This window comes from Helianthus annuus, chromosome 6, assembly GCF_002127325.2.
Source record: "Helianthus annuus cultivar XRQ/B chromosome 6, HanXRQr2.0-SUNRISE, whole genome shotgun sequence".
Classification (NCBI taxonomy): Eukaryota; Viridiplantae; Streptophyta; class Magnoliopsida; order Asterales; family Asteraceae; genus Helianthus; species Helianthus annuus.
Genome location: NC_035438.2, coordinates 100,583,941 through 100,606,306, shown reverse-complemented (window position 1 = coordinate 100,606,306; position 22,366 = coordinate 100,583,941). Strand labels below are relative to the sequence as shown.

The window sequence follows — 22,366 nt, the reverse complement described above, 5'->3', positions numbered from 1 at the left end:
CTCCTCTTTTCTTAAAATGACCTCACCGACGAGTTAGGGGTGATTCCCTTACCTAGGTGACCTTACCAAAACTTTACCTCAAAATGTCCTATTATGCAAATCCGATCATGTCTTATACCTAAGTCTTTTATCATATATCGAAATACCTACCTATATTAAATTCAAAATACATTGTTTTATCAAACGTACTTCTTATCCTACAACCTACTTTCACTTGCTCATATACACGAGATTCTTAAACATATCTTAAACGTTTTATTACACAAATTTCCAAACCTTACGAAATGCTACCTATCAATTTAATCGGTCCAATGAAACTCTTGCCCATGAACTTCATATTCGACTTAATCACTAAAACACGCTCACATTATATCGTCATACTAGAGAATTCCATTCTTAATCGAAACCAAAATAACCTTTCTCAATTACTTATAAGACCTTATAGATATTATAAGATCGTTTTACCAAAGACTATTTTCAACATCAGCGAATCATTTGTCAAAACCCTTTGCAATGAACACTAAGTCCTTTTTACTAAATCCTTTTTTTTTCTAAAGATCAACATTTTTACAAGAACCTCCTAAATTCAAAATTTTTTTATTTTGATGCAAAAGAAGCAAACTTATTATTTTCGAAGGCCTTTTTCCTACACTACTTAATACGTCAACCAAATTTCCTAAACATGTGGGCAAGAAGACTTCATGGGAACCGACAACCTTTGACTTACGTAAACTCTTTTAAAACAAAAGTAGCATTTCCATTCATTACAAAATACATTATGCATAACCAATAAGTACTTTATGTTCACTTACATTTACAAACTATATTCTACCTTCCCAATTAAACTCAATCTATTTTGATTCGATGAACCTAACGTTTCGTTTAAACAACTATATATGCATATCATCATACCCCTTTTAGTCGTTTCATCGCGACAATTCCATTTATATCGTTCGTATTTACATGCGCAACCTTTTGAGCACTTTTACATGCTTAAGTTTGTTATGTTTCGATTAATACTATATACGCAATCAGTAGTATTCGTACTCACACTCACACTCATATTCATAACAATACATTTTACGCTTATACTTATAATCGTATTCATACTTATACTCATACGTTTCATGTTTTTACTTACATTCATACGTTTCATGTTTTACTTATACTCATATGATTCATGCTTATACTTATATTCATACGTTTCATGCTTATACGTATACTCATACTACTCGTACGTTTTATGTCTATGCTCATACTCATGATCCATACATTCGTACCCGTACACAAGCGTAATCCGAGTGATTCGCTTACGTGGGTCCCATACATACTTATGCATGGACTTGCTTATACTATATTTTTATACGCACACATTCCTATTTTCAAATTATGCATACCCTGATTCATACACAACTAGTACAAGCTTTGCGGATCATGCGACGATCAAAATAATCACGGGTGCACACGGGATTATAGTGATTGGCTCATGAGAACCATAGAGTGTACTACTGTGTATGGTAAAACACGGAACGTAACATGACACCGACTACAAAACGGGCGTAATGTGGTCAAAATATGGTGGATACGCCGCTGGTACTTTCTATATATAAGTGTTTTCATCATGTTACCAAACTTTCGTGAAATGTGCCATGAGAAATTCGGTGTTTTGCAGACCTTTTTGGACCTAATACAAACTTTAAACAACTCACAAACGCATTGCTAAACATGCAATATCCGATTATCCACGACGAGACCTCATTCTTAACACATCGCTTTCGCTTATCCAATACTAGCACCGTTCTCATACTCGTATACGTTTATTAGATCAATCGTTCGCTTTTATACCTCCATTATTCCTCGTTATTCCTTGTCTTTTATGCAAACCTCATTTACAATCAACCGGTTTAAACGTTCGGATCCTAAATTACTTTCTTACTTTTAAAATTATTTTTTTTCCATTCTTTATTTATGCGCAAACGTACGTAGTCGGCACGTTATCCAAACTTTTGATAAAAGCGTAACTTTCTCATTTCTCTCAAATGAACAATTTTGCACGAACATGTGATTTTATTGATGTCCTTTAAAACCGATAAAACTTTTTTCTTACAACCTACAGTGCGGCCACACTTTTCATCAAAATACCGACTGCTTTTATATGAAAAAAAAAAAACTTCCCTTCTTAAGTAACATATTTTAAATACCTCTCCGTAGAGTTATTCAAACTTGTTTGAACTCACCTTACCTATACCCACACATACACGTCTTAGTTATGTTTAATATCTCAAATCATTTGTCAAACGAACTTTTTACAAACCCATCCTTTCGTTCCTCAAACAATTTAATGCAATTTCAACACGTCTCAAACTCCCAGATCTCGACTTTAGTCGACCATTTTTTTTTTTAGCCAACTGTCTTTTTACAAAGTTTTCATCTTGAATAAATTTCGGGACAAAATTTTCTAAAGGAGGGGAGACTGTAACGTCTCGCTTTTCGCCGCTTTCTATTTTTAGAAGGTCTATCTTGTAATTCTATTTTCGGAAGTTTTGTTCCTCTTGTATTCGAACTTCGTACCACATCATTGTAAACTCGAGACTTCGATCAAAAAATGCTTAATATTTATGAGAATTATACATTACCTATTCATTTACATAGTCGTTCAAATTTATATTCATGTTTGATGCTTATTCGTTATTCGTAAAAACGCGATGCATATCGTATAAGCAACTATAATAAACACGATACGTCAGTGTTTTCAATCACCTTATCCAAATTTTACAACACATCACCTAAGATTGGTATATTTGATTTATACTTAAACCTTGTTATACATACTTGTTACTACTTAATCACATGCCTCCTTCTTTTCTTACCTAAAAACATGGTTATTTTTACATATGGAACCTTAGGTTATACCTTGAAACATCATGTAACATCTTAACTAGGTTAGTATACAATAACATGTCTTATACACAACTTGCAAAGTAAAAAAAAAAAAAAAAGATTATAAACAGCCCAAGCCCCAATCACAGATCTTGGGGTGGGGTGTGTTTAATTTGCTTTTCTTTATTTTCCAACGTCCATTTACTTATAATATCATAAACACATGTTGGCTGATTAGTTTGTTATTTTTTTTATTATTATATACAAATCTCTCAATGTTATAATTAATTTAGTTAGTTGGGTGATAAATTAATGTATCATACCATATTAATGCCCTACCTATATGTTGAACAAAACAACAAAAAAAAAAAAAGAAAGAAACGATGGACAGTAGATTTCCAATCGCAGCTTAGATTGCCTCTATGTTGTTGTTTTTTTTTTATTTAATTAACCTCCCACTTAATGTGCATTTGAATTAAATGGATAATATATGTTAATATGTACATATACTAACTTATGTTGTCAAAAAAAAAAAGAAAAAGAAAAAAAAAGGTGAATGGCTGTTAACAGCCCACTTCCGGCCGCAAGCATGGAAGGGCTTTAATTTCTTTTTTTTTTTGTTTAATTAAACCTCCAACCACTTATAATTAAAGTCAACCAAATTAACCCTAAATCATTCTCTATAAATACCAACTTATGTCCAGCCCCTTTACCACTTTTACAACCCTCAACACTCTTAAAATAGAATCTAATTCACTCAAAAATATTCAGCTTTGAGCAGAAAGTTTAAGCGATTAAAAGTGAGTTCTAACTCACTTCATCATCTATTTTCTTCTTGTTTCTTTCTTCTTAACACTTGGATAACCTCTAGGAAGGTTTTCACAAGTTTGCTTGGGCAAACTAAGGTGAAACCTCACCATTTTTGAGGTCCAAAGTGCATATAAAATTCTGCTCGTTTTTATTTCTTTTTATGATCACGATTTGATAGAAAACCTAGTGGAATCTTGTTCCCACCAAGCTCACAACTTAGTCCATGGTTGTGGGTTTGTGTTTAGGGGATTTCCATCAAAGTTTTGGGTTCAAACACCCATTTAATTTCTGTTTAAACTTGATAATCGAATGATGAAAACAAGCGCAAGTCATCATCTCCTATATAATGAACTTGTGACTTGTGAAGTGTGAACAAATGGAGGCTTTGGCCTTCCAAACAAAGTTCCACTCCTTCATTTGAATACTTTTGTGACTTGATTAGATTAGATTTACTTTCTTGTTGTTCATGACCCTCCCACCATCTTCATGACGGTGTGTGTAGTGGTGAATCATATAATGAGGTTTCAACCTCCATGCTTGACAATACATGATACTACATGATATTCTTTGATTGGACATAGTTTAGGTCATATTATTACCTTATAAGTATACATATAATTATATAAAACATGGCCGAATTTGTGATGGTAATCAAGTTGTGATTATTCGTCATAAACCTAGGCTAACATACCTAAGATTCTAAGTTATTTGTTATGATTCCAATGGGCAATTTGGGACCCATGAAACCACTTAATATGGTGTCATAAACGAGCTCTTAGAACTAGATAGTATTTTCGTATACATACTTTTGTTACTTTAATTTCTAAATCCCGAAGCTCACAACTTCCTAAATATCAAGAAACCTTGCCAATAAATCCTTATTCTCTAACAACTCGTCACTCATGGATAATCGGAAAGCATATGCAAATTTTGTGAGTATACTCGATCCCTTTTTCCCCTTTACACTTTGGGATGCAACATGTATACCTATTCAAAACAACTTTTATGCTTAAACAAAACATACTCTATCTATGAACGTGACATGAAACTATTATGAATATTTGCTATGCTTGTATGCTCTATGAACGATTTGAAATGTTATATGCTCATTAACTTTGCTAGCCCACCTTAACAATTATAGCGCTATAGGATTAACGCCCCGCCCGCTATTCTATTGGGTATTGTTAAGTTAAACATTACCACCCCGCTAAACTATTGGGATTAGGCTATTTTATGCGTTGTATTCATGGGTTTGATCATATAGTCCGCCAAAATTGCATTGCTAGTAAATTTATTCATTTTGTATCATGTTGGATATGAGTTTTTATTCTATTATGCTATGTAGTCAAACTTGTATACTCGCCTTTGCTTTTGCATTGAACTCTATTTTAATACATGTTGCAGGTTAATTGTTGAGGTGATACTTCGAGATGAAACAAGATTTAGGGTGGACTAGATACACACCTAGATTAATCTATCTTTTATTGTTATGTTACAATTTGAAACAATGTTGTTATTTTTTTTATTTGAATCTTGTATGACAATTTAGTATTGCAATAAAATTTGAATTTAATTAAATATTGTCACATAGTGTTATGAAGTCTCTAGCAATCTATACACACTTCGTCTCATCCCGATGTTTCCGCCATCGGTTGGGGTGTGACAGAGCAACTCTTAGTCGTGTCTACCTTTGTTGCACCATGGTATGCTCACTATGTGAATTATTTAGCCACGGGTGCCATCCCAAATCATTGGACCAGGAAACGAAGACAACAATTTATAGTCCAAGTGAAGCAATACATTTGGGATGAACCGGATCTTTTCAAGATTGGACCGGATCAAGTTATACGGAGGTGTGTGCCTGAGACAGAAGTGTTGGAAATTTTGACCCATGCTCATTCATCTGCATGTGGAGGTAATTTTAGTGGGCACAAAACGGGCTATCGGGTTCTCTCATGTGGGTTTTATTGGCCCGGAATTTTCAAAGACGCGTGCGAGTTTGCAAGAAATTGTATAAACTGTCAAAAGATGGGAAGCATCTTGAAGAGGGATGAGATGCCATTACAACCGATCTTGGTAGTAAAGATATTTGATGTATGGGGTATTGACTTTATGGGTCCTTTCCCAAATTCGAATGGCTTCCTATATATTTTGGTAGCGGTGGATTACGTCTCAAAGTGGATTGAAGCTATTGCAACAAGAACAAACGACCATTCGGTTGTTTGTAAGTTTGTTTAATCCAATATCTTTGCCCATTTCGGCATTCCGAGGGTTATCATAAGTGATGGTGGTTCGCACTTTAAGAACTTTAATTTCGGGAAATTGTTGAAGAGGTATAGCGTGAATCACCGGAATGCCACACCTTACCATCCGCAAACGAGTGGACAAGTTGAGGTGTCCAACTGTCAAATCAAGGAAATTCTCATGAAGACGGTAAGAACGGATAGGAAGGATTGGTCGAGTAAATTGGATGATGTGTTGTGGGCATACCGAACAACCTACAAAACTCCTATTGGCACAACACCTTACCGGATGGTTTGTGGGAAGGGTTGTCATTTGCCAATGGAGTTAGCGCATCGGGCATATTGGGCGATCACTACGGTCAATGCGGACTACAATGAAGCGGGAAAGATGAGGAAGTTACAATTGTGTGAAATTGAAGAGCTTAGAGACGAGGCGTGTGAATGTGCATCGGCGTATAAAGACAAACTCAAGAAGGTACATGATGCAAAATTGAGGAAGAAAACGTTTGAAGTGGGTCAAAAAGTTTGGTTGTACAACTCAAGACTCAAGATGTTTGCGGGCAAGCTCAAAAGTAAATGGATGGGCCCGTATGTCGTTCGGCGAGTTAGGAGGTTTGGTGATGTAGATATCCAAGACGAGCAAACGAACAAACAACAAACGGTGAACGGTCATCGGTTGAAGCCGTACTTGGAGGGGAATGACATAAACAACTTGGAGCTTGACAAAGTGGGCTACATTCTACGCCCGGTCGATGAGGAACAACCATGGGAGGCCCAGGTTTGGTAGTGTAAATAGTAGCATTTCATTTTGTTTGTTTTGTATAGGTTGCACAATTACCGTATTTCCTTGAAATCCGTGTTTGAAACAAGTGTGGGGATATTCGGGTCACGAATTACTCTAACATTGTGTTGAGGACAACACGGGATTTTTCGAGGGGGTAGGGTGATTTTTACATGTTTTCGAAAAATTTTAAAAACACAAAAAAATCGAAAAAACTGAAAAAAAAATATAAAAATAACACTTAAAACCACACTTTTCAGCGAACCAGAGTTGCCCAGATGCCACTGTAATTTACGGTGGCACCGTAATTTACAGTGGCCAGTGAAAAATTCAGGGGCTTACGGTAATTCGCTACTGAGTTACGGTAGGAATTGTTGGCCAGCATCCACCGTAATTTACGGTCCACACCGTAATTTACGGTGGACCTGGCGAGACTAAGGGTCGATTCCGTTCCTGCGTTACATATAAAAAAATAATAATAATAGCAATAATCATTCACGTGACTTAACCCCAGCCACTCGTTTTCTTTCATTCTTCCCTCACCACAAACATTATCCATCACTTTCATCTAAACCCCACAAGATCCATAGCCTTCTTCAACCTTCAATCCCTCATATCTTCTTCAATTCTCAGTCAAATCAAGTGAAATCTAGGTCTATCTTGACTAATTTTTCATGTACTCTCTGATTTTGCTAAGAGATTTGCGAAAAAACGAAGTTTTCGGGTCTGAATCATAAACCCTAGGTCCGAAAATTTTGGGGGTTTTTGAAGTTCTTGCTTTACATGTGTTTCTTGCATCTTCAAACAAAGGTATGAAGTTTATTTACTATGTTTTGTTAATGCATTGTGAGAAAGAAGGTTATTTTTGTTACTTGTTCATACCCACTTGCTTGTTCTTAGATGTTGTTATGAATATGGTTATTTGAACATTGTTATGGTTGTAGATATAAGTTTGATGCAAAGTAGTGAACTTTTGGGAATCTCTACATTGTAGAGACACCATGCCCAAATTTTTTGAAAAGGATTTATAAAATTGTGGGTTCACTAATATCTACAACCATAGTAACACGCAAGTGTGGGAATGTTTTGGGGAGAAAGGACTAATTTTTTTTTTGTGTATTGGTTGTGTTGTTTGCTCTATGTGTGTAGGAAAATGGTCAAAACGAAAGAGAGAGCGGGAGCTAGTTCATCCTCTTCGTCGAAAGGAAAGGGCAAACAGCCGGAAGTGCAACCAAAGAAGAGGCAATATTTGGGTCGAGTTGATAAGAGTGAAAGCGAGGAAGAAATGGAGTTGGACCCGGCTGAAAAGCCAAAATGGGAGTCGGGTCCATTGGATGAGCAACCGGAGCATTGGCAACCGACACTCTTTCACGACAGTATGAACCGATTGAAAAATAAGGCGGCCGCATTTATCTGTGAAAGGGAGGTGAGAGAAGTTGAATTTGGCCCGTTTGGTGTGTTTGCCAAATTCCGCGCTCTAGGATGGGAATCGGCACTTAGTTGTTATGATAAGGATAAAAACAACTTGTTCATAACCGAAATTCAAGAATGGATGGCAACCCTTAAGTGTAACAAATATGATAAGCCGTCACAAATGAAGTTAACGGGTGAAGTGCATGGGATTCCGGTGGAGATGTCTTTTGACACGCTAAAGAAATTGGGGAAGTATAACAGTTTAAATGCTCGCGACTACATGATTCCTGACCTTGATAACCTTTTGATAAAGCCGGAGAGGTACCCTCGTTGGAATGATATGTTAGCGACGTTGTTCTTGCCCGGTACTTATCATGGAGTCTTGTATCGGAAGAATTTGAGAATCGAAGCAAAGTTGTTGCTGGCGATCTGCCTCTTAAATGTCATACCGCGAAGGGGGGATAAGGAGCAAGTGAGGTACCCTGAAGTACCCGTCCTCTATTCGCTACTCACTGGGTCTCCGCGTTTTCCAATCCGATATCTGATTATGAACCACCTCTGGATTTGCCGGAACAAGTTGGGAAGAGATATTATCCCGTATTGCCGAATTATCACGGGATTGATGAAGCAGCAAAAGGCAATCACGTCAGAGGATAGAGGGGCAACAAAAAGGCATCAGCCTTTTACTTTAGACAAGCTGGGGATTGGTTGGACTTACACGCAATCGGAACGGTACCATAAGCTCAAGTCGGAGGGGCAGAGATGGAGAGCATTAAAGGTGGGTGCAAGAGATCTTCTACCGGGTGAAAAGGAAGAACCCGAAAGTGATGCGGAAGTCCCGAGTGGGGATGAGGATTATGTAGAGGAACCGCAAGGTGGTGTGAATGTGAATGTGGGGCAAGGGGGACCGGGTGGAGGTTATGGTGGTGCTTTCTACGATTACACGGAGCGTTCTTATGAGCCCGGGTGGGCTTATGAGGGCACTATGCAAGAGGTTATAGAGAATCAACGTCCTCCGGCTTCTGTTTTTGAATCATGGTCGGGTTCGGAGCCGACGTTATTTGATCAAAACACAATGATGAGTGCAAGCATAGAGCGGTCTTTGAAACATAGCTTTGATCGTCAAGAGACGTGGAATCGCACACATGCATATTCCCATGAATTGGAAATGAACAACCGATACCATGATGACCAAGCAAGAAGATTGCATGCAGATTGGCATGTCGGGCGGCCGGTGGTTGTGGATCCACAACATGTGGACTATGCGTCTCTACCACCTTACGATGGTAGTGTGTCGTATTCGACCCCGCAGCTTCATCATTCACAATGGATTGACCCGCGCCAACAAGAAGGAGCTCCGCAACAAGGTGGGAGTAGTAGCGGTTCATTTGCATTTGGAGAATGGAATGACACGATGTCTTCCATTTTTGGGCCTCCACAGCCACGCTATTACTAGTCAGGTCGTGTTCCTTCTTTGTATATTTTGTGAATATTTGTTGCTTGTTTTGTTTATGGTCGGGTGGTTGGGTGGTGTTAGTTTGTGATGTTATGTTTGGGTTGGTGCTAGTTGGCGGTGTGATGTTTTAAAAGAAGAAAAATATGAAAAAAAAATATATAAAATGAGAAAAAATCCAAAAAAGAAATTTGTGGTTTGAGTATTGAGCTTTTGGGTGATGTGAAAGATGGTTAGTGATCAAATCCTCCTAAAACCATACATTGGGGTCAATGTATCCTAAGTGTGTGGATGGGGGGAAATTTTTGAAGATTTTAAAAAAAAAAATTAAGTCAAGCAAAACAATGTGAGAATTTGAACATCCTAGATTAACCCCAATTGATGCACCGGCAACCCTTGATACCCCTTTCATTCTTGGTGAGAGTTGAAGCCACACTTGTACATAAATAATGTCTTTGATGAGAGTGGCTACGGGTGGGGGTGCATTAGAACTTGTGCCTTGATACGGTTTGAGTCTTTAGTTGGGCGTGAATGTGAAAAGGATAAGGGCATTTAGGTAGCCTCGTCTTTAGTGTGTGTGAGTGTGGGATTTGGGGGGTTGGACCTCATAAATTACATATATGAGCATGGTAGTGAGAGGGGCGGGGGTTTGGACATTTAGTTGCCCAATTTTGTGCCTAAAAGCTTATCGTTTGTCACCCCTAGCTAGTTACCTAAAAATTACCCAATTTGACTCGGTCTTATAGTGTTAGTAGTTGTTTAGTATGAATTGATGTTTGTTTGTTAAAAAAAATATAGAAAAAGCAATGAAAAAGAAAAAAAAATGATGTTGAGTTATCTTGTATATAGTAGTTAGTTTGGTAGTTGTTTGTTTGCTTCTTTGTGTAATAAAAGACCGGGTTAAATTTTTGCTACTTCATATATATTCCATTTCCTACCCGTACACCTAGCCACGTTACAACCTTAAAAGTCCCTTTGATTTGCATTCATGTTTGACACGTTTTAGGAGAAGGATTGATTTAGGTACAAGCCTATAGTTGTGCAACCACCCGTTAGCCTTTGTGTGTCTAGCTCATATTGCTAGTGCTTACTTGTTACCGAGAGGAGAGACATAGCGAGGGGTGCATTATTTTGGGTGTTAAAAAGGGGTTAGTAAAAGGACTATATGTTATGCTTGGTTTACAGTGATCACTTGTTTTGAAAACGGTTTGATGAGTTGCTTGGGACAAGCAACGGTTAAGTGCGGGGATGTGACGGGTGGTCCATTGGACAACCCTTAATCATGTTAAAAGACGAATTAATCCTTCACTTAATCGCATAATTATCTTGAATTAGATGACTACGGTTGCTTATGTTTCAGGTGCGGTTCGGGAGCTAAAAAGGGACAAAACGCAGCTTTGGAAGGTTTAGAGACGAACGGGTCGTGCGTGGGAGAAATAAAGAAACAAAACACACAAGTTAGGGCTCCACCGTAATTTACGGTGGCACCGTAATTTACGGTGGCCCTGATACTTGTAAAATTCCACCGTAACTCAGTCCATTCTCACCGTAACAATTTGAAGACCACCGTAACTTACGGTGGCACCGTAAGTTACGGTGGAGGCTGCGAGGAATTGCGTAACTGCCTTCATTAAAACCGTTTTTGGGTGTCTTTTCACATTATCTCATGATTGGACGTTTCTCTGGCATGTGAGGGGCGATTTTGGCTAATTGTACTTGGTTCCAAACAATTTCTAACATTCGGTTTATGTTTTTTATTGGTATGAACACTAAACTAGTTGTTATGATGATTCACCAAGCTATGTGTGGCTAAACTTATGGTGATCATCCTGAATTGAAGGTTTGTCTATGACTTTTGTGTTTGGATTCGTATTTCTAGTATAATAGACTTGCAATGTTTGTTTGTTTATTATGGTGTGTGAATGTTTGTTTGTAAATTGTTGATTGATGTTATGATCATATTCTAAACCGTACGTTCTTGGTGTTGTTGACAATCGAGATATCACGGGAGGGATTAGGATTGGATATTAGTCAATTGGTTATCGGGTAACAACCTCGCGTTTTCATAATCCGAGTACTTAGTTCCCTTTTATCACGAACAAACAATCATACATGAATCATGTCTATGTGATTCTTTCTAGTGAATTTAAACACAATTGTCAAAAGCAAACCGGAAGTTTAGGATGGTTGCTTTCTCCTAATCTGCTTTACAACCAACCTTTGATTTGAGTTATTTAGTTAATTTTAGTTTTAAAACCAACAAACCAAACTCTTGAATTTTTATTTCTGCAAATTAGTTTAATTATAGTTAATTCGCAAAGCTATAGAATCAATACACTTTCCACATACTCCCTGAGTTCGATACCCATTTATCACTATTTATTAGTTGTTATTTGGATTAAATTTGTGTGTACCTACGACAGCACGTCACGGAGGTCTTGAAGTGTAAGCCCGGATCCTTTCCTTTTAAACATCTTGGTCTCCAAGTCGAGGCCAATATGAATCTTATAAAGAAGTGGGATCCGGTGGTATATATATTTAAAAAACATTTGGCTTTATGGAAGATGCACATGCTTCTGTTTGGTGGAAGAATAACCTTGGTAAGATCGGTTTTGAATGCTTTGCCAACTTACTACTTTTCATTGTATAAAGCGCCTTATCAAGTGATAAAAAGGTTGGAAAGGCTCAGGAGAGAGTTTCTATGGGGAGCATCGCTAGAACAAGATAAAATGAATTAGGTCACTTGGAAGGATTTTATGACTCCAAAGGATTACGGGGGCATAGGTTTTGGGTTGCATCAGGATGCGAATGGGGCCATGCTTACAAAATGGTGGTGGCGTTTCAAAGTGGATCGGAATAGTTTATGAAGGAAGGTGATTTAGTGTCTTCATAACAATACAAGAACTTGGAATTTTATTCTGGTAAGGCTAACCGCACCTGGGTCTTGGAAACAAGTGGCAAAAATTTGAAGTGATTTAACACAAGTGGGGATTGATCTGTCGTGTTTGTTTAGGGGATTTCCTGGTCAAAACCATGAACTAGCATTTTGGAAAGAAGCTTGGTTGTACGACGAACCGCTCTGTAGAAAGTATCTGAATTTATTTGCGATTGAAAGATATAAAAACGCATGGATTTCAGATAGAGTTAAGTTGGAGGGCAGTACGGTAATTTTGGAATTTAACTGGACGAGACATCCAAGCTCTCAAATAGAGGCGAACGAACTAAATGGCCTAACTGCAACAGTTAGTTCGTTCGTTTTTGGTGCAGGAGACGACGTCGATCAGCTCGATGAGGGTGCTTTCTCTCCCCATAATCCCACACAAGGTAAGGAAAGAAAGCAGAAAGAAAAGGCGAGAGCATAGCGATCACCGAGGTGGGAGTGGACTTTGGAACCATTGGGGCAGTTTTTGGTCAGAAGTTTGAGGCGGTTGCTGGGTCAAAAGAACTTCCCGGATCTAGGCATTAGGTTTGATTGGAGTGGATGGGTTCCGCTAAAAGTAAAGTTTGTTGCTTAACGACTTGTACAGAACCAGCTGCCAATGACTATGGAGTTGATTCGTCGACGAGTCAACATTTCTTATGTGCGCTGTAAGTTGTGCCGGGTCGATGACAAGACGACAACTCATTTGTTTATGGAATGTATATTTGCACAAAAGGTTTGGGACTTTGTAGTGGAATGGTGTAAAATAAATCATTTTCTTATCCTTGAACTCAAGGATCTAATGTATGTTCAAAAGCAAATCGAGGATCTACAAATAGAGAAGAATTATACACTAAGTTATTCAAGTATCTATTTGGGTCTTATGGAAAACTCAGAACGAGGCGACCTTCCAACAAAAACAAGGAAATCTCAGAAGAATTTTCGAGGATATAATAGCTTTCTTTGGATAAAAAAACAGGGTGAGGTGTTTTAACTTTATCGTAGGAGGATTGGTGTAACTTCAATGTAACAACATTTGGAGTGTAGTTTTTTTGTATGTTTTAACAGATGTTTTTTCATGTAATTTTGTTGGCCGTTAGAAAAAATTTAGAGTTAATTGCCAAAATCGTCCCTGAGGTTTGGGCATGTTTGCCATTTTCGTCCAAAATTACACTTTTGTACCAAATTGCACCCAACGTTTGTAACCTTTTGCCATTTTCATCCAAACCACTAACTTAGTTTATTTTTCTGTTAAGTTGAGGATATTTGGATGAAACTGACAAATATAGAACTACAGGGACGATTTTGTTAATTTACTCAAACTCTTTTAAATTTCTTTTATTTAATTAATTTTGTTACATATATAATAAAAATAATATACATGCAATTTTTATATGAAAAAAAGAATAGCTTTGTCACATATTTTTTATAAATTTTCATCCAACCACTAACTAAGTTAATTTTTCTATTAAGGCGAAGGATGTTTATAAACTAAGACAGAAATTAATTTCTAATTTTTTATATAGATCAGTTTTATAAAAGTAAAATCTACTTAAGCCTCTAGATTTTATTAAACTAAAATTCTGGTGACCTTATTGAAAAAGGTCAAATAAAAAATCTTATCATATGTACCAAGTTTGTAATTCATCTTCTACTCTTTTAAATTCACTCCTAAGGAAAAACAAAAGCCAGTGCTCCCCCCTCCCCCTCTATCAAACAACGTATCGTTACCAAACCTTAAAATTACTCACCAATTTGTAATTATAATGCTATGAACCAAAAGTTTTTCACGCAAGCCACTCAAAATAAGTATTAGTTAGTTACCATCATAATCTTAATTAAATAAATATTTTATTTCTACCAACATATTTCCTAGGTGCTCAACAAATTTAAAAAATATGTAACGTTTTACACTTTTTTTTCTATCTCTACAACTGATAAATACTAAAAGTTGTAATCGATTGTTATGTGCTGCACACCAATAACGTTTTCTCTTTATAAAACTGATTTATATAAAGAAGTTTTAAATTAATTTCTGTCTTAATTTATAAAATTCAAAACGTCATTCACCTTAACAGAAAAAATAAACTAAGTTAGTGATTTAGATGAAAAATTTTTAAAAATTATGTGACAAAACTATTAATTTTTTTTTTCTAAAAACTCCATGTATATTCTTTTTTATTATATATGTAACAAAAATAATTAAATAAAAGAAATTAAAAAGGGTTTGAGTAAATTGGCAAAATCGTCCCTGTGGTTTTATATTTGCCAGTTTCATCCAAATATCCTCAACTTAACAGAAAAAATAAACTAAGTTAGTGGTTTGTATGAAAATGACAAAAATTTACAAACCTTGAGGCAATTTGATACAAAAGTGTCATTTTGAACGAAAATGACAAACGTGCCCAAACCTCAGGGACGATTTTGGCAATTAACTCAAAAATTTAATTTCCCAAAAATCAATAATTTGGGTGAATCCGTGACACCGCGTGAACACTATACTACTACCTTTGCTGGATCCGGTTGTCCTTTGCTAGGTTGTCTCCTCTCCTACTTTCTCTCTCTTTCTCCCTCTGCTGCATGGTTGAAGAACAGAACAGAACAGAACAATTGTGTTCCTTCTTCAAGTATGAAGATTGTGATCTCGATTCTCCTTTTGCTATGTTGCATCTCCACTTGTTTCTCCTCTCCGGTTTCCGTTTCAGGTTTGTCTGTTGCTACAGTATTCTTCAATTCTGATTTCAATGCTGGTTTTACCGTTATCTCCAGTCGACTTCTGATCTTCAATTTTTTATTTTCGTCTTTGCAGATGGTGTCCTCAACTCTGATGTTTCAATCGGACGAAATCTTCTTCAGGCCAAGAAACGTTTGTTCTTTATCTTCCTTTATATATTTGTTTATTTTTATATAGTTTTTTTTTTTTTTTTTTTTTTTTTTTCAAATCAACCGATTTATCATATTGCCGCAATAATTTGATCCTTAAAGTTGGTTATATTGAAATTCTGGGTTAAATTTTTAAAATTTTGAACCTAATTCTGCTCAATGTCATGCTTTCAAACTAAATAGATTTTGTGCTTTTGGTGAATTTGCTTTGTTTCAACCTGCAGCTTGCCCAGTAAACTTTGAGTTCATGAATTATACTATCATCACAAGTCGTTGCAAAGGACCTCGATACCCTGCTGATATTTGTTGTCAAGCTTTCAAAGACTTTGCTTGCCCTTATTCTGATGACCTAAACGACTTGTCCAATGAGTGTTCATCAACAATGTTCAGCTACATCAACCTCTACGGAAGCTACCCACCTGGCCTCTTTTCTAGTCTGTGTCGGGATGACAAAGTTGGTCTCATCTGCCCTGCTTTAGCACCAGGAGCAGGCAAGAACAGTGTCGCGGCTGATTCAAACAACGGCAACCACATCCATAGTCCTATTATATTGACGTTGGTTGTGGGATACCTGATATTCATGTTCTTGTGAAGTTACTGGGTCAAGATCGATTATCCACGTTGTAAGCTGCTATGTGTTTCAAATATTATAACTTTAACCACGCGTATTTGATGGTACCCTCATGAAATTCTTTCACCTTCTTGTATGATTGTTATTTAGCTAATCTATACAGGAAAACATATTTTTTATAACAAACTTGTGTAAGAGGGTTTGTTCCGCATCTGTATTTGCAGTTTTCTTGTGTTGTTGTCTTGGTGTTCTGTAATCAATCACGCTATCAGTGTCGTCAGACCTGTTCTATGACAAAGTCTCCTTTGTGGTTTTGATGATTGGATAGAATTTATATAGATGTGAAGGGGTAGCAAAGTCAATAACTCAAATGGCATCTTCAGAACTTCCAGTCCCTGTTTGTGTTGTAACATTCAAATGGTGCTGTCGGGATGGATGGACCGCGGGGTTAATGGAGGGCATGTGGTGAAATCCCTAGAAACCCTTTTCTGACAGGAAAGAACTACATGCCCATATCATCAAAGCTGGAAGAAACCTGACCCTTGTAATCACATCTTGATGATAGACATCTAAAGAAACCCGACCCCGATAATCACAGCTTGATGATAAACATGTATGTGAACTCAGCAGAGACAGGTCCTGCCAAACCTTTTGGAAGAGTATGTTATTTAAAGGAACTCCATTATTACTTGTGGTTGCTCACTAAATGTTTGATAAAATGTCAAAACTAAACAATAACAATGCTTGGGTGGTTGCTCACCAAATGTTAAACGGTATGCAGACAGACCGTCCATTTTCGAAAAATAACTATAAATGATTAGTGTCTTGTGATCAAAAAACAAAAATTCTGTCCAAATATTTAAATAAAGCTAGAGTAAAGTACTGATATCTTCTCAGTGGTTTGTCAAAAATTGTCTCTAGGTGTAGTCTGTTGAAAATTCATCTTTGGTTTCTAAGTTTTGTAAAGTGCAAATATCGTCCCTGCAGTTTGCGAAGTCATCACGTTCTGTCCCATTAGAAGCGACGAATGAATTTGCAATAAACCATATGGACGATCAGTAAAATTATTTATAAAGTTGTATGCGTTGAAATAGACTTTGATAACTGTTAACAAGTTTGACATAAAAAATGGATAAAACGAGCAACCTTAATAACAAATACATGATTAAGGAAATCTTTGAGGTTGCACCAAATTCTATCATAGCATATGTTGAACCTTGTTCGTCTATTGAGGGCTTATTATTACAAAGTTGTTTTGCCCACAACAGGCGTATTATTATTACACAAACTGCACAGATCCGGAACATAAACACTCGACCTTGATATCACCTACCGATGGCTTATGATGTATAGTAACTAATTTGGTCGTAAATAGGCAAGGCTAAGTTCACCATAAGAAGTTTCTTCTGGACTTAGGTCGGAAATCCTTTTTCTTAATGCACCAGGAATCTGGGAAGGTGCTCAACTGCATTCCAAGGAAAATGGTGCATCAAGTTTAATAAAGCTGACATAATTTTACTTTTAACTTTGGGACGTTGATTTAACTAAAACCATTGTGTATTTAATTCAATTATACGTAGTACAAGAACTTACATTGCTAAGAAGTTTAGCCCCATACCATGCAGAATCTGCACCATATGGAGGTGGAATCACACGTATTCCATTGGATATGGCCGGGGGAAGAAGAAGATGTAGTTCCTTATCCAATCTTTCTGCAACAAAGTTGAAAAGAAATGTGAGAACCCAACACCAGAAGAAGTAAGGGCCCCTGCTAACCAGTAGGGCAAGGGGTTAAAGGTATAAACCTGCTTCAAAGTTCAAACCCAAGACCTTTGCTAGACGCTTATTATCGCGTCACCCCCTTCCCATCACTTTATGGATCAGATGTACTTGCAAAGGAAATAAAAGATATGATTCATACCTACTACTCCTGGTAAGCACGCAGTGCCTCCAGCCAAGACAACAGTCGTGAACCAAGAATCATCGGGGGTTAATCCGGCGTCATGGCAATTTTCGATGCAAAGTGCCACGGCTTGATGCAAACCCTTATCACTCCTGCTCTCAAAAGAACCTTGAAATATTGTCATAATAATAAAAGTACACAAATGTATGCTGAGGTGAGTTGGATAAAGGGTTCTGGTCAAAACAGGTCATTTTCTTGCCCATTTACTTTATTTAATAACTGAGAAAAAAGGGATACATACAATCCTGCAATGCGTGGCTGGAACAAAATCTCTCCTGTTCGGAAACGCTCTTGCTTGAGAGTATACCAACCCTCAACAGGAACTTCATACGATGCTTCTGTATCCTTCCTTAATTCTTCTTCGTAGTCAATAGCAACATAACAAAGGTTCTGCAAGTTAATTCAAGTATTCAACTGTATCATTTAACTATACTTACAAGGAAAATAAACTAAAAATTAATGCATTAAGTAGTTAGTTATTGTTCAAGGCTTAGTTGATGCAGACACCTAAGTACAGATCTTTTTATGTCAATTGTCAAATGACACTTAAAAATATTAGCTGTGTGTTCGTGTAATGTCAGGATTAAATCATGAAATTCCCTTTTAGTTAATGTGTATATCTTTTAGACTGTAATCTGTTTTTATCCAAAGAAAATCTTCTTTTAGTTATTAAATTCTAAACACAGTAATCCTGGTTCATGTGAAACCAAATATTTGTTCAGGTAAGGTGTTCTTCTCAACCCAGGCCGGGTTAGAACCTTATTAAAAGAATTTCAACTTCAGTGTCTTGCTAATATTGCAGCATTCCCAAACCATAATTACCTAAATCGCTAGGGTAGCCACGATCCTTAGACCCTAGCTTAGCTTTGCTATTGGTGGGATTTACCTCTATCCCGTAGGAATAGAGAGGCTGCTTCCAGTGAGCCCCCCCGGCTCGATGGTAGTTTTGCATCAAACCTTGGACATAAGGCACATAACACTCGGCAATTAAGACAAAGGCCAATTAGTGCATGTACTCCCTTGTCTTTCGGCTATCAACGCCACCACATGATGCATGATTAACCATCCCGCTCTTTATTATTTTCACGAAATTAGTAAAATAACGTTAAAATTAGTGCACTTTCACTTTTGCTCCCCGAGCGCCCACACATAAATACATTATATGCGCATACCGCAAGCGGGCGTTCCCAAACAACCTGAATAAGAGTTGAATAACTTTCTATAGTTCAAGAATCTGGGCAGGTCATGATAAAGCACGAGAATATTATCAAATCCTGTGAAAACAAAAATGGTGAAGGCTACCTCTTTCAATGTGCGAACTGTGTATAATGAAGAGAAATTAAGATTTCTCTGATGCATTTGCTCCCTAAGGTATCCAGTAAGCTTCAAAGCTCCAACTCCCAACACTTCCACACCCACCTGGTGCATTATCTTACCGTGTAATACTGGAAACATAAAACCAAAATTTATAAGAATAACAGTTGATCTAAAAAGACACCTATGCCGATATTAGGATGATGAAAAGAGCAACAGAAAGCATACTGGGTACAACAGATGTTTGATTAAAACCAATATTGACAAGAATTCCTGAAGTTCTTCTTGCTGCAAACAAAGCTAAAGTTGCCTGCACATCATGCAACAGAAACATTAGGGGTATTACTGTAAATATACGTTATTTTATGAAAGCAAAGAGTGTACAAAAAGAAGTGCAAACCTGGCTAACTGCGCAGACTGAAGGAACATTCATATCAAACAATTCTGAGTAGATGGCTTCTTTAAGTTTCCTCCTAGCAGTTTTATCCTCTTGTGTATCTGAAACATATTTAGAAATAACAGTATGGAAGTAGTCATGTAGATCTTATAATATATTAATCAAATGTCAAAAAATTAAAAAATAATATGAATTCGAGACAAGAATGAATAGAAGCATACTTCCATACTGGGTTATTGGAATTGAGACAACAGTTGGCTGTGAAGTTGATTTCACCTGCATCCTGCAGAGGATAACATCAAGAAAAACCTCAGATTCAGATGAAGTATAAAAAAGTTGAAAATTAAATTATGATGTGCCGTGTCGAAATACACTTGAAAGTGATGAGCACCTGCTATATATAGTTGCAAAAAAATGGCGAAACCTAGAGTACATTGGAGACTCGATGTTTCCAAATTCCTACACATACAGTTGATCTTTTTAGCATATCATATCAGGGAAGTAGATTTTTGTATCATGTAAAAATCAAGAAAATAGACTTCAGTGGTTAATTCAAAGGCACCAAATTAAGTGTTATTGCAACATTGATAAAGCAGTCAGTTACCAAAAATGTTGCAGCACGCCCAGATGGAGAATCATACTTGCTCCAACCAAATTTGCAATAGCCAGAACCACCTTTATGAGGATAAGATTAAAGAACTGAATCCTTTAGAATGAACAAGATCGACTAACATGCTCATAATAGTAAATGCTGTTTAAGCACACACGTATTCATCACAAATTCAATATTGAAAGATTCATTTTGAACATTCTTCATTTTCATTTTCTGGAGAGACACAAAGATGAGGTGCACAAATTACAGATAGGGAAAAGAGGGAAATGGTCAAAACAATGGACCTCCCCTTGAAGAAATATTCGCATAAGAAATGACAACATCGATACATACCATCAATGATAATAGCTCCCGGAACCTGTGCTCGTTGACCATAAATCTGCATAAACGATTGCATCCGAGAAGGATACGTCCTGCAATCACAAATCAATGATGTCAGGCTCACCAGGTTACTACTAACGCACAGTAACAAGTAGCCCAAATGATAAAACATGTAAACAAATAATTATCTTTTTCACAATTGATTAAAACATTTAAAAACAATCAACAAAAGTCCAATTTTCCAAAGAGCACAAAGAACAGCTGGAGAGAATTGACGACAATCAGTAATGTTAATATTAACATGTTTGTGCCTAGAAACTAGAGTAGCCCTCAACCAAAGCCCTCCCAATTTGACTGTTGTCTATATCAAATTAGTAGTAATAGATTATCAAAATAACCCTGTATGTCTAAAAAAAGAACAAATAACAAGCAGTCAATTTGTGTATAGTCATGTTGGAGCCATTAATTCTTAATTCTATATTCTATAAATTCCTAAATTCCACATATAAACCTTTTTCATACCTAACAAAATATAATATAATATTAGCCCCAATTTTTTTCAATTAGAACTCTTAACACAGTAAAATTAGGTAAAAATCCAGGCCAATTTTCCTATCTATAACTCAAAGCTTAAAATTCAAATAATAAGTCGAAAATTCATGTAACTGTATAATAATTACAGACAGAAAGTTACCGAAGAGGATAACCAGAGCGTAAATTAGTTTCCGCAAAGAACTTAGAGTCCCAAGGATCCTGCTGATTCTGAAGGTAAGATATCCACAGCATATTATCAGAAACTATCAATTTCCATGACTTGCAAATAACTGTAAGCTTAGCAGCCTCTTTAGGTCCAAGTAATTTCAGAATTTGCATAAACACATCCAGAGGAATCCGATCAAAATCACCAGTAGATGACACAATAATCTGATCTGAATCCGATGCATCCGAGCTGTTCATATCTGACGATGAGCTTGAATTAGAGCTGTAATCACTCGAATTCAAACGATTTGCAGATTCCAGAATCATCTTCAACAAATACGCCATTAGGTTTCCGCCGCTGGAGGTGTTGCCGGAGGGAAGATTTTCTTTGGGAACCGCCCTAACAACTACCACTAACCATTTGATGTGTGGATTTGAATGTAACCACCACTTTCCATAAATATAACCCTTTAGTTTAGTTTATTTACAGTTACTGTCTTACTGAACCCTAAACTTTTAATTCGTTACACATTTAGTCCCTAGATGTTAGTTAGCACTTCTGGACAAATAAACATTAGTTAGTTGAATATGAATTTAGCCAATGTAAAGTAGATACATGCCTTTAAAAAGGAGATGTATTTCAAATCAAGGCGAAAGAGCAATTTATTAGTGTAACCTTTGTATCTTAAACCATTTCAAACTTTTTCTCCTTCACTCCACTTCACACGCACAAAATCAAATATTCTTTCTCATATAGCCATGCATAAACAAATAACAAGTAGTTTAAGCAAAAAACCGAGGGGCTAAACCAGTGCACGCGTACTGTAGGTCCGGTTTGCGGATCGAAGTTAACGTTTACGGAGATATCTAATCCTAAGTCAGATGTGTGGTATCCATCAGAAATAAGTAGAAACACATGATTTCACAATTTTCTTTGTTTTCTATTAAATTCACAGTTATGGTACAATTTTGACAGCGCTTCGCCTCACAGTCCGACACACCCACTTACCTAACACTCAGTCCGCTCAACTATATATACTAGATTACATTCATGCGGACAGGTTTACGTTCGTACAGACCAGCACCTTCGTGCGGACTAACCTGC

At 36.9% G+C, this 22,366-nt stretch overlaps 2 protein-coding genes across 2 annotated transcripts; one reads left to right on the top strand and one right to left on the bottom strand.

The window, feature by feature from the left end:
* The first annotated feature begins 14,867 nt into the window (after window positions 1–14,867).
* Window positions 14,868–16,274, top strand: LOC110888745 (GPI-anchored protein LLG1). Its single transcript, XM_022136254.2, has 3 exons — window positions 14,868–15,205; window positions 15,310–15,366; window positions 15,608–16,274. Exons 1-3 carry the CDS (start codon window positions 14,893–14,895, stop codon window positions 15,973–15,975), a joined length of 738 nt encoding a protein of 245 aa, XP_021991946.1. The 5' UTR covers window positions 14,868–14,892; the 3' UTR covers window positions 15,976–16,274.
* Window positions 16,275–17,083: 809 nt separating this feature from the next.
* On the bottom strand, window positions 17,084–21,715 carry LOC110891042 (actin-related protein 8). Its single transcript, XM_022138702.2, has 12 exons — window positions 21,257–21,715; window positions 20,575–20,654; window positions 20,233–20,303; window positions 20,020–20,087; window positions 19,850–19,911; window positions 19,632–19,729; window positions 19,460–19,541; window positions 19,220–19,362; window positions 18,159–18,307; window positions 17,876–18,009; window positions 17,548–17,666; window positions 17,084–17,419 (listed from the first exon to the last, which is right to left on the bottom strand). The coding sequence occupies exons 1-12, from the start codon at window positions 21,604–21,606 to the stop codon at window positions 17,342–17,344; spliced, it is 1,434 nt and encodes a 477-aa protein (XP_021994394.1). The 5' UTR covers window positions 21,607–21,715; the 3' UTR covers window positions 17,084–17,341.
* Between the last annotated feature and the right edge of the window lie 651 nt (window positions 21,716–22,366).